The sequence below is a fragment of the Clupea harengus genome, chromosome 4 (assembly GCF_900700415.2).
Source record: "Clupea harengus chromosome 4, Ch_v2.0.2, whole genome shotgun sequence".
Lineage (NCBI taxonomy): Eukaryota > Metazoa > Chordata > Actinopteri > Clupeiformes > Clupeidae > Clupea > Clupea harengus.
The window spans coordinates 26,849,824-26,864,862 of record NC_045155.1 but is presented as its reverse complement, the minus strand read 5'-3'; the positions used below and the strand labels follow the sequence as shown (position 1 = coordinate 26,864,862).

Genomic DNA, 15,039 nt, shown 5'->3' with positions numbered 1-15,039 from the left:
TAATGAAAGACAATCTTACATCACAAAAAATACACATGTCATTGAAAACTTTGCAAAATATACAATACTAATTCATTTCGTTCACGGAGGATTACAAAAACCCAGCTAACCCCTGTCACAGACTTCCAAGTAATGGAAAGTCTTAAGGTGTGCAACATCGATTATCGCCCCATCAAGGACAATACTGAACCTAGTAGTGGGACCCAACAAATATTTACATATATACAGCAGAGATTTGGGGAAGTTCATTAAAGGCACTAAACTTCATTTTTTACATTGTTACACTTGCACACTGCAGACTTGCACAATACCCCTTTTAAACAAGAGAGTGAAACTATGACAACTGAATTGTCTTTTGGAAACCACATGGTGCTGCTAGACCAGGGGTGTCAAACTCAAATACACAGAGGGCCAAAATTAAAAACTTCGTCCAAGTCGATGGCCGGACATATTCAATATCTATTGAAAAAAAAGATGTATTATATTTTAGTTTAACATAGGCCTATTGAATCTGGGACAAGCAGCCTAAAGCTTAAGCCTATTCATCATTGCCTATAAACACAGAGATCAAATTTAAATAAATAAATAAATAAACATCAGTGGCATTCATTTCTAATGACTCTCTTTTCTGCATATCGCAGGCGCTCCATCTGTGGTCAGTCCCACAAGTTTGTCCCAAGGCAGCCCCATTTCATTTACACATTTGGATAAATCTTCAAAGATATATTTCCCCGTAGTTGTGCCATGCATTAATTTAAGTCCCAAAAGTTCCTCTATAACGCTCAGAGTCAAGTCCACTCCACGGATGAAGATTGACAGCGGGGCAGTATCAGATGTGTTGCTGCTCTCATCTAGCAAGGGAGTATGCGATTAAATCTTTTCCCTTTCCCATCAGCTGTTGTAGTAGATCAGTGGCAAGGTCGAATACACAATCAGCAACAGTGTTTCTGCTCAGGCTCACATTTAAAAATGCTGGCCTTTTTATCAGGGCACCCGATGTCGCAAACTTTCATCATGCAGTACTTGACAAATTCTCCCTCGGCAAAGGCTCGGGCTGCTTTAGCGATCTCCGCTACTACAATAAAGCTTGCCTTCACAGCAGCTTCACTTTGTGATTTGGCTTTTACGAACAGTCACCACCTGCTGTGACACCAGCCTTCTTTTCAACTCCTCTACCTTGTGGAGCTTCTGTTTAATGTCCAGATGTTTGTACTTGTCTTGGTGTTTCGTTTCATAGTGCCGTCTTAAAGTATATTCTTCCATTACAGCCACATCGGCTCTGCACACAAGACAAACAGGTTTGCCCTTTACATCGGTAAACATATAATCTGCCTCCGACCTCTCTTGAAACCCCCTGTTTTCAAAGTCCACCTTTCGTTTGGCCATTTTTTGAGGGGAGAGAGACAGGCCGCAAGCTAAACTTTGACTTCAGGTGATGAGGCTGCAGACAGTGGGGCAAGGGCTCGCACTTGCGGGCCTAAATTGAGACGTAGGCTGCCAGTATTAGTGGTGCGTGCAACATACCGACACCGACGGCCACGGCAGGCCAGCTCAGATAGACATTATATATTATCTGGCGGGCCAAATAAAATTACATCGTGGCCCATTAAAATCAATGGAACTTTTTGCAAAAAAAAAGAGGAGCTGGCGGGCCGGATGGAAGCGCTTGGCGGGCCGGATGGCACATGGCCGGATAGCGGGCACATGTGTGCTAGATTGTTAAAACCCCAGTCGGGGTGTTCCCCTACGGTGCTCCTGAACGGAGAACTAATGTAGTTTAACACCACAGTCATCTTATCAATCACAGACTGGTTTGAGCAGCCATTAAATAAGACAATATCAGACTGCAGACAGTGGACAGTAAGGTAAAGATCATTAGTGCCCCATGCCCACCCTACTGGACTTTTACACCTAAAAAAACAGGAACGGGCAAAATAAATCACCATAGACGCCTCACACCCTGAACACAACCTCTTCCAACTTCTTCCCTTCTGGCAGCCCCTCTGTATGCCACAGCCATCAAACATAAGAACAGTGATATCTACTGAGACGTACCTATTCTCCTTATTCTAGTCTTATTATCTAATTATAATATAATATAATATATCTATTATCTTACCACTAATACTGGGGCGACAGTCCTTGAGCAAGACACTGAACCCCTAATTGCTCCTGATGTGCAGTGTGCCATCAGTGTAAATGTAAAATGTGTATACATTGTATGTCGCACATATGTAAGTCGCTTTGGATAAAAGCGTCTGCTAAATGACTAAATGTAAATTAATATACTAAATTGTGTGGCATACAAACTGTACAGTACCCCCTTGCATGTATATCAAACAAATGCATCTTGTGTAAGCATAGAAATGCTCATAAGGGGGACTGATGGAACCGAATATTGCTAATCTCCTGTTGGGTTAGACATGAACTAAGTGTTTACATCATTTTGTATCATCTGACTCTGTAATACATACCCCTGGATGTGTACTTTGTCTTTGTCTGTCCACCCTTCTTGCCATTACCTATAGGGGGTGGTCTGACTACATCCTCCGGCCGTGTTTAAGGTTAGCGTGCTCATTAGATTCTATCAATACTATCTATTTTGGTATTTTGGAGTACTACTGTTTTATTTGGATACATTGCCAAATGTTTTTTACTGTTTGTAACTTTTGTATTTTTATTAGGGCTGTCAATAGATTTAAAAAAATTAACTAATTAATGTCACATTTTGAAATTAATGAATCTAGATGAATCGCGAATAAAAGTTTGTTTTTCTTCTAAAGACTAAATCGTATAAATTAACGAGTAATCACTTCAGACAGCCTGTATTTTAGAAACTGTTGTTTAATTGTATTTTTTTTTAACACAAAACTACAGACAGTCACCGGCATCCCAAACTGCTAAAGCGTTGGTAACCTTTTCACGGACTGGTCTAGTTATTTTCCTAGAGAAGTTCTGGAGTGTGGGTTGGCAACCATCTAACCTGGGACTGCTTTCTGTCAGGTGCTTTGCATTAAGGTGCTAACTTAAAGACAAGCTGCTTCTGTCATAGCTAAATTCAGCTTGACAAATGCTACATACAACTTTAGTTTTGTCGATTGTTACATTTTATTTATATAGCGCCAAAACAATAAAACTGTCTCAAGGCGCTTTACAGAGACCAGGGCCTGACTGTGAAAGAGCATGGTTTCTTTTTCAGAGATTTTAGTAGGATTGTGCCACACTTTTCTTTTTTACTATTTTTAAAGTTGAACGTGAATAGCCAAATAAACGTTTTACATTCATTGTCCTGAGTATCTCTAATGATGTTTTTCTAAACAAAGTTTGGAAGGAGACCATAGGGGCGATTAGGGACAGTGGTGGTCAGTGTTTGCTAGTACTGTTTTTAGTGACCACTGTTTGTTTCTCACCATGTTCTATCCCCCAAGTGTGAATAGATAAACTGGTTGCGTTCAACCAGGCAAGAGCAGTTTAGTGAATTAACAGTCCTGATTCAGATTGAGGTCATTGAAGAGTGCGGTTAGGTGTATCAACAGTCCTGATTCAGATTGAAGTCATTGAAGAGTGCGGTTAGGTGTATCAACAGTCCTGATTCAGATTGAGGTCATTGATGAGAGCTGTTAGGTGTATCAACAGTCCTGATTCAGATTGAGGTAATTGATGAGTGCAGTTATGTGTAGCAGATTAGGGAGGTGAAAAGTACAGCACTGATGTTTCACTGCCCCTAAAACCTTTTCTGGCTGTGGTTATCAAATTAAAATCTGTATCTGGCTGTGTGCAAGTTGCGGTGCTAATGTACTGTGCTGAATATGGCAGCAAGCTGAAATGTTTGCTCCTCAGTCTGTAGTTTTAATTAAAAGGGGATAAAGTAATTTGACAGACCAGCCCTTCCTTTATTCAGTGTGTGGAACTCTCACCTCCAAGGAACAGGAAATAGAAGCAAAACATGTAATATCACAGTTAGGCCTACATCAAAAACCATGTGTAACAAGATATTTTAAATGTCAGAAATATTTGATATTTCCACATGGCTCTGTAAGACGGGGTTGACTCAGGTTGACTAAGGGTTTTCATTTGACCAGCCGGAGGCGCCAACACACCAGATAAACCTTCCTTTCCTCACTGTATCCAACTTCCAAACATACATTTACAACCTCAGGTAGGCCCTCTTAACGTCGCTTTCTCCGCCCCCTAACTATCGCAACCCCAGTTAGGGTGAGACTGGAAACAGGCTGCCAAGGTATGGATGGATTCCCCAAAAGCCGTGGAACAGAGTCATCGTCAGTAGCCTACATTGGGTGCAGGTGACAAACCCCTCCACTAGTCCTCTCTGTGTGATCCCCATCAGTGTAAACCCCTCCACTCGTCCTCTCTGTGTGATCCCCATCAGTGTAAACCCCTAAACACATTATCATACACATTAATATAAAATTACATCATTACACATTATTATACGAACATATTATCAAAATGATATACATATCAAATCGGTTCAGTTTAAAGCGAACAAAGACCCTCGAGCTTGTCACCACATGTCAGCGTTTAGTTTTGTGTTTCACTATGTGAGCGTTTCATTCTGTCCTCTAAGTGAGACAGACATCAGGCCCAGTCTTGTCTGAGAAATAAACATTGACAAAACTCTACTTGCTTTCGATAAGGAATACAAAATAATTAAGATTATGGCTGGATTGAGACTGGAGAACCCCGGTGTGTATCATATAGATGGTGGAGCCCAGGAAGCTCACATACAGATTTAAACCCTGTACAGGAAATCATAAAAGTTTCTGCTAAATTAATAAATGTTAGTATTTACATACATCAAGCACTTAGATACAGATCATATCTACACAGTTGATTGTGGATGGTTGCTTTGTGACTGTTTATATAAGCATAGTACAAAGTACAGAAAGATTGGGGAAATTCTGGTACTGGGCCCGTGTAAGGAAAAAAACACTAACAAAAAAATATTATTCTGAGACATCAAACAGGTATCACATGTTCAGTTTACAGCAATCCATTCAATGGACCAAAAGCTGTAAGTGGTCACCCGCTTCCTCAAGGGAGTCTTTTCTGTTGTGCTTTCTGACAATGAGTGTTGTTAGTAGGTAACCCCAATGAAGAGAGAGATACAGCTACAAAGTGAATGATGTTTATTTGATGAATTCTCATCTGCCAAGAGCTAATTGTTAAACTATAAAGTGCTAAAAATAGAAAGTGCTGAAGTGCTGCAGATATTTTCAGAGTAAACATTTTAGGAACGGTTCCCCAGATTTTATTGACAATATATAGATACAAAAATAGTACGAGTTTTACATTTTAGATCAATAAAAAAAAACGTATACCTAACAGAAGCCAAACATACCCCCACCCCACCCCATGGCGACCCCCAAATTGACCTAATTCAGCAGAGGTCCAGCCAATTGGTGACATCCCCTGGAGTTCTGTTAAATCCATCATCAAGAAATGGAAAGAAAATGGCGCATGTGTAAATCTGGTTAGAGCAGGCTGTCCTCACAAACTGAGTGACCATGCAAAGAGGAGAGTAGTGAGAGAGGCCACCACGACACCTATGCCTACTCTGAAGGAGTTACAAGCTTCAACAGCTGAGATGGGAGAGACTGCATACAATAACTGTTGCCCGGGTTCTTCACCAATCAAAGCTTTATGGAAGAGAGCCCCTGTTGAAGAAAACTCATATCAAATATCGATTAGAGTTCGCCAAAAGGCATGTGGGAGACTCCATGGTCAAGTGGAAGAAAGTTCTGTGGAGCTTTTGGCCATCAGACAAGACGCTATGTTTGGTGCACACCAAACACTGCACATCACCACAAACGCACCATCCCCACTGTGATGCATGGTGGTGGCAGCATCATGCTGTGGGGATGCTTCTCGGCAGCCGGCCCTGGAAGGCTTGTAAAGATAAAGGGTCAAATGAATGTAGCAAAATATAGGGAAATCCTGGAGGACAATCTAATTCTGTCTGCAAGAGAACTACGGCTTGGGAGAAGATTTATTTTCCAGCAAGACAATGACCCGAAGCATACAGCGAAAGCTACATAGAAATGGTTTAAAGACAACAAGGTGAATGTGAGTGGCCGAGTCAAAGTCCAGACTTAAATCCAATAGAGAATTTGTGGCTGGACTTGAAAAGGGCTGTTCACGCCCGATCCCCGCGCAACCTGACACAGCTTGAGCAGTTTTGCAAAGAACAATGGAGTAAAATTGCAGTGTCCAGATGTGCAAGCCTGACTGAGACTTATCCACACAGACTCAGTGCTGTGATTGCAGCCAAATGTGCATCTACTAAAAACTGACTTGAAGGGGGTGAATACTTTTGCAATCACTTATTTTACATTACATATTTTTATTTAATTGACATTACTGTATAGAAATCGGTTTTCACTCTGACATTGAAGAGGGTTTTTTTGTATTTTTTTTGTCAACAAAGCCAACTTATATTGACCATGATTGATTTATAAAAGCAAAAAAAGGGGTAAAACATCCAAGGGGATGAATACTTATGCAAGGCACTGTATATGTCTCCAAAGGGCAAACACATTAGGGCATTCCCAAAACATATGTAAGAAAGTCCCTGAAGCATTAAGTGTACATAGATCACAAATAGGAGATGTGATGATTTTCATCGCACAACGTTTTATAGGGGTAAGATACATCCCGTGTATACATTTAAAATGTATTAATTGGTGATAGGGACAGCACAGTCTTGTGTGCCCTGGCCTCCCCATCCTCCAGCAGTCCAGTGTGGCTCCTTCAGAAAGAGCATAATCTTCTTCATGAGGAAAGTCAGGTGCTGAATTACCACAAACAATATGTGTTTTGATAAGACATGTCAAGTCAAAGTGTTTTATTTGTCACATTCACCTAATAGCTTAGTATCATCAGAGCAGTGACATTTTACACAGTACACGTGCATAAAAGATAAAACATTTAAATATATAAGATATACAACAATGTGTAGGAGTGAGGAATATTAAATTAAATAATATACATATATATATATATGTAGTAAGTACGGTAAGTGAGTTGTATGAGTGGGGGAGCAGAATGTACATGGTGATGACTGTCCATATTGATGACCAGATGACCAGACCACTATAGAAGATGTCCAGGGGATGACCATAGATGTCCACAAGTTCAGTAGGTCATTGTTGCTGGTTCAAAAGCCTTATGGCCTGGGGAGAAAAGCTGTTTGTAAGTCTAGTAGTCCGTGCCCTTATGCTCCAGTAACGTCTACCAGACGGCAGCAGTGTGAGAAGTCCATAGCCTGGGTAGTTGTGGTCCTTTATGATTTTCCGTGCTTTTCTAAGGCATCTCATGATCGAGTTATAACATCCTCATCCAGCAAGTGGTGTTCTTATCATGGTATGCAGGTCCCCACTCTGGCATCTCAGGGCAGCAGTCTCTGCAGTAGTGAGGTGGTGTAGCACAGCAGTAATAGAGAGGTGGCACTGTGGTCAGTGGTCCAGAAGGAGAACAGGTCATTTGGCAGTCCTGTCTGGTTCAGTCTGTTCCACAAGCACCTGGAAAGAAACAAACTGGATGAGATCATGTATTATTCTTTGAACTTGTCCACCAACTATTCATTTATACTCCATGTAAGACTGCCCGAAGTTGTGCTCTGGGGAACACTGAATTAATTACCTAATCTTGCAGGCCTTTTACAAAACATTAATCTCAAGATGGCTCAAACTATTAAATAAAAGAAAAGAAAGTTGGTGAGATTAAAAAACAGTTTGAGTATATTGGTTAAGAGGGAGAAAGGGATTATTCTTGCCATGTTCCCGAAGAAAACACAACATGAAAAGGTGTTTGTATATCTATCTCACATTTCACGCCTTTATTGTCTTAGATAAAATTCCAAACGACAAACACAATTAAACACTATTACATGAACACAATTAGAATTGCAATAGTGTTTCTTGATTTCTTTCTTGTAGAAAAATTGTGTGTTACAGAAAGCATGAGATTCAGGCAGAAATATAGTTAAAATCAAATTCAGTCAGAAACTGAGTGGTAAAAAAGTAGGCTACTCACCATCACCATTATTAATAAAATCATGAGAGCCATTCAGACCGTTCTGATCACGTGACTGCTGCCATCCTAAAACATAGTTCACTTTGTTCCTATAGAAATACAAACATTATGATCAGAAAGGCAATAAAACCTGACACAGATAGGACAGTATTGGACATGAGCTTTAGTGAATAACTGTACCTCTGTTGTTGTAGTATGGCCTGACTTCTCTTGTGTGTCGCTTTCCACACGTGTGTCTGCTGAACAAATAAATACAAACAAATTTGAAGAATTGAAATAAATAGCGAAACAGAAATGTAAGTTTGCATTTAATATGCATTGTCATAAATTACATTTTCTGGACTGATAATTACAATACACCAGTAAGAACGCTACAATTAACACACATTTAAAAAAGATGTGTGTGTAAACAAAACAAAGTTGAGAGAAGAAAAAAACAAGACAATCATATGTTTATGTCTTTATCAATATTCTTGACAGTTGCAATCATGATAACAGTAGGCATTCATAAAAACAATAATTTAATCATAAGAAACATGAACATTCTTACCTTGTTGATCTTTTCTTTTCCTCTTCCTTCTATTATATATAAATATCACACCCCCACATGTAGCAGCTAGGACTGCAACACCAGCTATGATACCAGCTACAATGGCACCAGTGTTTTGTCTTTGATCACGATCAGTGTCATAAGAAGATGATCCTTCTTTTAGGACAACAAGTCCATTCAACTTAGACCTACAGAGATCACATAAATAGTTACATTTTAGATACACAAGTAAATAACTGTGTATAGTGTATAATCCTTGCTGAACTTGGAACATTCCAAGTGAGTTAACGTACCGTGTGTGTGGTCTGCAGGATGTGAATGATCCATCTGAGTATGTGTCGCCTACACAGTCACCACACACAGTATCTGTGGATGCTGTACCTGCATGGACAGACAGAAATAAAGGAAAACACACATCATCCACTATGGACACATGTTGATGGTGATGGTCATTTTTAATACCACAGATGAGTGGAAACTCCGTCAGAGAATGGTGTTCAATCAGGAACAACCTTTTATTCTTTACAATGATGCACATCAAGGGAGACAAGAAGGTTTAACATGAAGATAACAGTTTTGCTCTGATTTTGTAGGCGTCTGTAACTTTAGGAAAACAAATTCCACTACCCCTGTCAGCTAAAACACAAAGTTTGACATGGAGGACACAGACTTGACCAGAAACCTTTCTGTTTTACGTTCATTCTAATCAGAAGACACAAATGAATATGAATAGAAATTATAGATAATAGTGAAGAATAATGATTGAGAAATAATAATTTTGATTCACAACTCTTTCAGTGGCTAACTTATTACTGTAACATATTGCCTTTCTTGTTTTATGCATTAGCGTGTGTGTGTGTGTATATTCACCTCTTCTAACTTTGTCATCCTGTCTCTATAGGGTAATTACAGAGGATTGTCTAACCTGTCTGGTTGACGTACTGCCCTGGTGAGCACTTTGTGTGTTCCACAGCTCCTCGGCAGCCATCTTTGATTGGGTCAGTACAGTAGTGACCTTCCAGAGGCTCACAGAGTGAGTCTGAAGTGGAGCTGCACGCCCTCTTCACTCTTAGACCTGCACCTTTATTAGGATATACAGGGATTATAATTGACTTAAATAATATACATAGAATGCATAAAAACTAAACTGATAAGGAAGGCAAACCAAAACTGTAATGCTGAAATGTTTGACTTACTCGAGTCACAAACTGTGCAGGATGTACAGGACGGCAGTCCATTGGGTGCATCAGTGTAGGTAGATGACGGGCACGGAGCACATGACGTACTCGTGAAATCAGTGCAGTGTCTCCGTACATAATAACCTTTAATGAGTAAATAAGTAGTTAAAACGTAAATCAAACATGGGTTAATCTCGTTGATGCAACATGAAGAATGCTCTAACGAAAGAGCATGTCATGTACTATGACACAGTTACTACTGCTACTTACCAGGACCACACATAGGGCAGCATTCCTGGCCTGTAAGATATTCAGCTCGACCACAGGCAGGAGAGACCCCAGACACGGTCAGCAGGATCATCAGAACTATAATCACCAACTTCACCATGATTTCCTCATCAAGTTCGGGTCCAACTGACGTAGAGATGGCGTATGAAAAGCTGTGCAACAACTTTATGTCCTACAGTTTCACCGATGCATCTGTCGAACCAATGAAGAGACAATTTATTTCATTGCCCTCTTCATTTTCTTATTTCTCATTTCATTTGTGCTTTTCTATTTTCAGAGCCCTATTTCAGTTGGTAATTGTAATAACAGTGTCAGATAGGTGCAAGTTAGAATGTGTCATATGGAACCGTCATCAAAATAAGCTTTATTGGCCAGGTATGTTGACACCTACATACATGTGGCTCTGGTCGTTGGTGGCCCTTAAAACAATATACAGACACTATACGATATACAGGTTAGGTACATATTACATAGAGATTAGGTATAAAAAGAAACAGGCAATATCCTGTACATAAAGTGAAAGTGTAAACAGTAAGCAATAGGATGCATTTGTATGATATAGAGGCAAGGGGGTACTGTACAGTTTGCATGTCTGGGTAAGGTAAGTCACACGGTGTCACATGTCTGCTTCAGAGAGATCCCCAGTCCTGATAATATACTCCTGTTACTCATTAGAGAAGAACTGTGACCAACATGTGTGTTGCATTTATAAGAACTCAGGGACAAAAAGGAAGAGCAGATCCTTTCAAACCCACTCAGTGAAAAGGAAACTTTCCTTTGTAAACCACATAAGTCATCCCACTCTGCTCACATTCAGTGCTTGTGTTTGTTTTTCTCATTCTGTCACCTAATGACTTCATATTCCCTTTGAGTATATTATGGGATACAGTGACTCGCCAATTTGGGGAGAGATTATTTATGATTTTAAGAAAAGTCAGTTTGTGACTTCTAAAAGCGGACATGACACTCCTTTTGGTTTTGAAATCCCAAGACAGAGGATTCATTTTTCATATCCTTATTTGTTGCGTATTTGACCTCTCTACTTCCACTCCATACTTTAAAGGATATTCTTGTTCATAGTCATTTCTTATGTGATTCAAAACTCACTCATTGAAGACCTGTTAACTTCAAAATGCACCAGTGTGTGAACCAAGACATACAACAACTATCAGGAATACCGAGTCCAGCCAAGACACAAGACTCCTCCATGACACAGAATAAAATCTTTATTAATCTTAATTTTACCAAGTCATGATCATTACTGACCTGGTAAGCCTGTTAACAGGGCAACATGCATAACAGACATAACAAACGCCAAGGCGCTGAATCAAGTGTAAAAATAGAAGAACTTTTGTCAGCCAATCAAATCGTATAAATACGCCAGTGCAGACGCTAGCCAATCAAATTGCGTTTATGCTCATATTAAAAAAGCGCGGAGCTGAAAACAAAAGTTGGCCAATCAAATGCTCGTATATTATCAACACAACCCCGTGCGCCAGAAAATATGGAGGACCAAACCTGCCATATTTACAAATGAATGAATGAATAAATAAATGTCCACATCCATGCATTTAGACAGAAATAAATGAATAAATGTATTAATGAATGCACAATTGTCAATCAATAGTTACTTATAATTTACATTTATGTATGTATTTATTTCTGTATTCATTTATTTATTTATTCATTCATTCATTCATTAATTCATTCATTTATTTATTTATTTATTTATTTCTGTATTTATTTATTTATTTATTTATTCATTCATTCATTCATTCATTCATTTATTTATTTATTCATCTCAATATGTTAATGAGATGTGTCAATCAAAAATATGTAGGCGGTATTTGACACACCATTGGCTAATCGTTTTCAACGCTTTGTATTCGATTATGTTAGCCTTGCTATGTTACCTTGCTGTCATGGAAGACATAAAAAGGGCAATTGCCAGAGACTTGGCCAGGCTGGCCGATCTCGTTGAAAACGAAAATGTATGTCCCGACTTCCTACTGTTCCGTGTAGAGGCTATAATGGCAAATATAGGACTTGTAGCTGCTGAAATGGACACAGAGTTAGACCCACTTGTTCTTCAAAACTTGGAACGCGTTGCACACCAAATAGGAGTCTCAAGTGACAGCACTAGCAGGATCGCGGGACGACCTTTACATCCTTTGCCCATCAGTGCCATTGAGTCATACCTACTATCGGGGTTAACAGCTGTCGACATTGCCCGATTGTTTGGAGTTAGCGAAAGAACAATTCGGCGGAGGATGGCCCACAACGGAATAAGGTATGTTGAATTAACCACTTACTATGTTAGCTGGTTGATCGAGTAGGCCTTCAGGCAGATAGTCAACCCACCCGCCAGTGCAATAAAACTCGCAAGAAGTTAATCTCAGCCTAATTTACGTTCCCTAACCACTAAATCTAGTGCAAGATTGTCATTGTTGAGAAAATCTGAAGTGAATATGCCACTGTAACATTGGATTCACAACCAACTCATGAACATTAACTCCAAACTCTATGGAATATTCAGAGTCTCTGACTTGAACACTAAAATGGATGATCAGCAGTTGGATGCCATGGTGACAGAGATCCTACAACATCACCCCAATACAGGGTACAAAATGATGATTGGCTATCTCAACTCTCGGGGCATAAAGATTCAGAGTAAGTTCATTATTGTTTATTTATAATCCTACAGATAGACTCTAGTTTTCCTTAAATTTAAAGTCCACAAAGTACCACTATAAATAATAGCCTTTTGTTTATTAATTGTTTTTGTCTTGTTTTAAAGAACAACGTGTACAAGAGTCCATGCGCCGTATTGATCCAGAGGGTGTTGTGGTGCGCACTCTCATGTTGCAGACAGTGAGGCGCAGACGGTACTCTGTACCAGCTCCAAACAGTTTATGGCACATAGATGGAAACCATAAACTAATAAGGTACATAAAGCTTTTCTATGCCCAGCCCCTGTGTGGCTGTTTTGTGTTGTCTTTCTTGTGAAGTGCTTTGTCCAATGCAAGAGTTTATAATTGTGTCGTTTATAGTTCATCCTATTGCACTTCCATTATACATCACTGTTGCTGCTACCCTTTTCTATTAATTGAATGCATGTTTGAGGTAATTTATAGTTTACACATTGTTCTTAAAGTGATCTTATTAGCATTTAGCTTTGCTCAGCTTGTAAGATAACATATTTTGTTTCAGATGGCGCATTGTTGTGCATGGTGGTATTGACGGATTCAGTCGCCTCATTGTTTACCTAAATGCTGCCACTAATAACCGTGCCTCAACCGTGCTGGATAGCTTCAGACAAGCAGTCCATCTCTATGGCGTGCCATCTCGTGTCAGATCAGACAAAGGAGGAGAAAACATTGATGTGGCACACTACATGTTGACCAGCAGAGGGCTAAACAGAAATTCACACATTTCTGGAAGAAGCGTACACAACCAAAGGTATTGAAAACTCTGTTATATTATGCATCTAAAGCTGCAACAGTCTTCTTCCTAACCTATTACAATTATAATACATCTAAATGTTAACTGGTAATTATTTAGCTGTTATTTTTTACAGAATTGAGCGGTTGTGGAGAGATGTTTTTGGAGGGGTACTTGATCTTTTCTACACCTACTTCTACAACCTGGAGCATGAGGGCCTACTTTATCCAGATGATGAAGTTCAACTCTATGCACTGCACTGGAGCTTTCTTCCACATATACAGAGGCACCTTCAGTTCTTCAAAGATGGCTGGAACCACCACCGACTCCGGACCGAGGGCAATCAGTCACCTCACCAACTCTGGACTCGTCATCAACTGGAGGCAGACCCCTTACAGGTTTGCATGTGTTATGCATGTTTAATCCTTGCAGATAGGAATGATTTGTATTACTCTATAGCACTTGCATTAAACTGATTAAGTAGATTCTCATTTTTCTTGTTAGATGACATATCCCCACTTAATTTTGTACTCACTAACTTGAGGAATTTGCATCCTCTAACCAATATCTTTCTATCTTTCTCAAACTATTTAAAGCCATATAGTGTATTGTCAATTTATATTAAGTGATTAAAATCTTTCTATTAGGTCGATGTAGAGTATGGCATCGACTGGGCATGTCCATTCAGGCCTCGTTGTCAAGGTGTCATTATACCTGAAGTGGAACTTCGGCGCCCACTGACTGAACAGGAAGTTGGGGAGGCTGCCAAACCCAGAAGGTTCTTTCTCCAATGTGTTGGATGTATACACACAATCTGTGGCCATATTGTCTGAAATTCTTAACTAGGCAACATAGGTATATACCTTGTCTGTAAAAATATCTGGAATCCAGAAATGCAGAATACAAAACTTGACATTGAATTCCAGACTTTAATAAGTGTCAGATACAGTAACAGTTATTGCAATTTTTTCAAACACGCTGTCAATATTGACATTACATATCAGAACTATTGAAATGTATGATCCTTTTTATAATACTTGACTGATCTACTAGTGCTGTAAAGTTGCAACAATTAGAACACTGCTTATACATTAAAGCATCCATCAACTTACAGAGAATAAAGGCAACTGTATAGCCAAAATGCACTTATTAATAAAACAGATGTAAAACAAACTTTTTATGTGAAAGGTTTGTTCTCTTAGAAACAGCTGTAATGTTTTTTCTAATTAAGCCCAAAGCCAACATCTGTCACACTAGTTACCATGGTCATGTCTGCTTCAAATGTTTCATATTCCAAATAATGGTTGGGCAACTTCAGGAGACAGAAGCATGTTGATGATTTAGGAAAGGCCAGCTTGACTCACAACTTCAAGATCTAGGGATTTTGGAGGTACTTCCCACCCGGTCCAAAACTTGAGGAGCTGTTCTAGGGATTTTGGAGAGGCTAAAAATAATGACATGAAATCAATACATTACAAATGATTGCTCCTTTCATGAATTATTTATAGTAATAAAGCATACCATTCT

At 39.4% G+C, this 15,039-nt stretch overlaps 1 protein-coding gene across 1 annotated transcript in view; it reads right to left on the bottom strand.

Annotated features, from left to right (window-relative positions):
- Positions 1-1,104: 1,104 nt before the first annotated feature.
- LOC105903341 (tumor necrosis factor receptor superfamily member 14-like) overlaps positions 1,105-15,039 on the bottom strand; it is a 38,400-nt gene continuing 24,465 nt past the window's right edge. Inside the window, exons 3-5 of the mRNA XM_042707539.1 lie at positions 9,531-9,686; positions 8,899-8,986; positions 1,105-1,279 (exon numbers count right to left, since the gene is read on the bottom strand). Coding sequence (XP_042563473.1) covers positions 1,105-1,279; positions 8,899-8,986; positions 9,531-9,686 — 419 coding nt within the window. The remainder of the gene's footprint in view (positions 1,280-8,898; positions 8,987-9,530; positions 9,687-15,039) is intronic.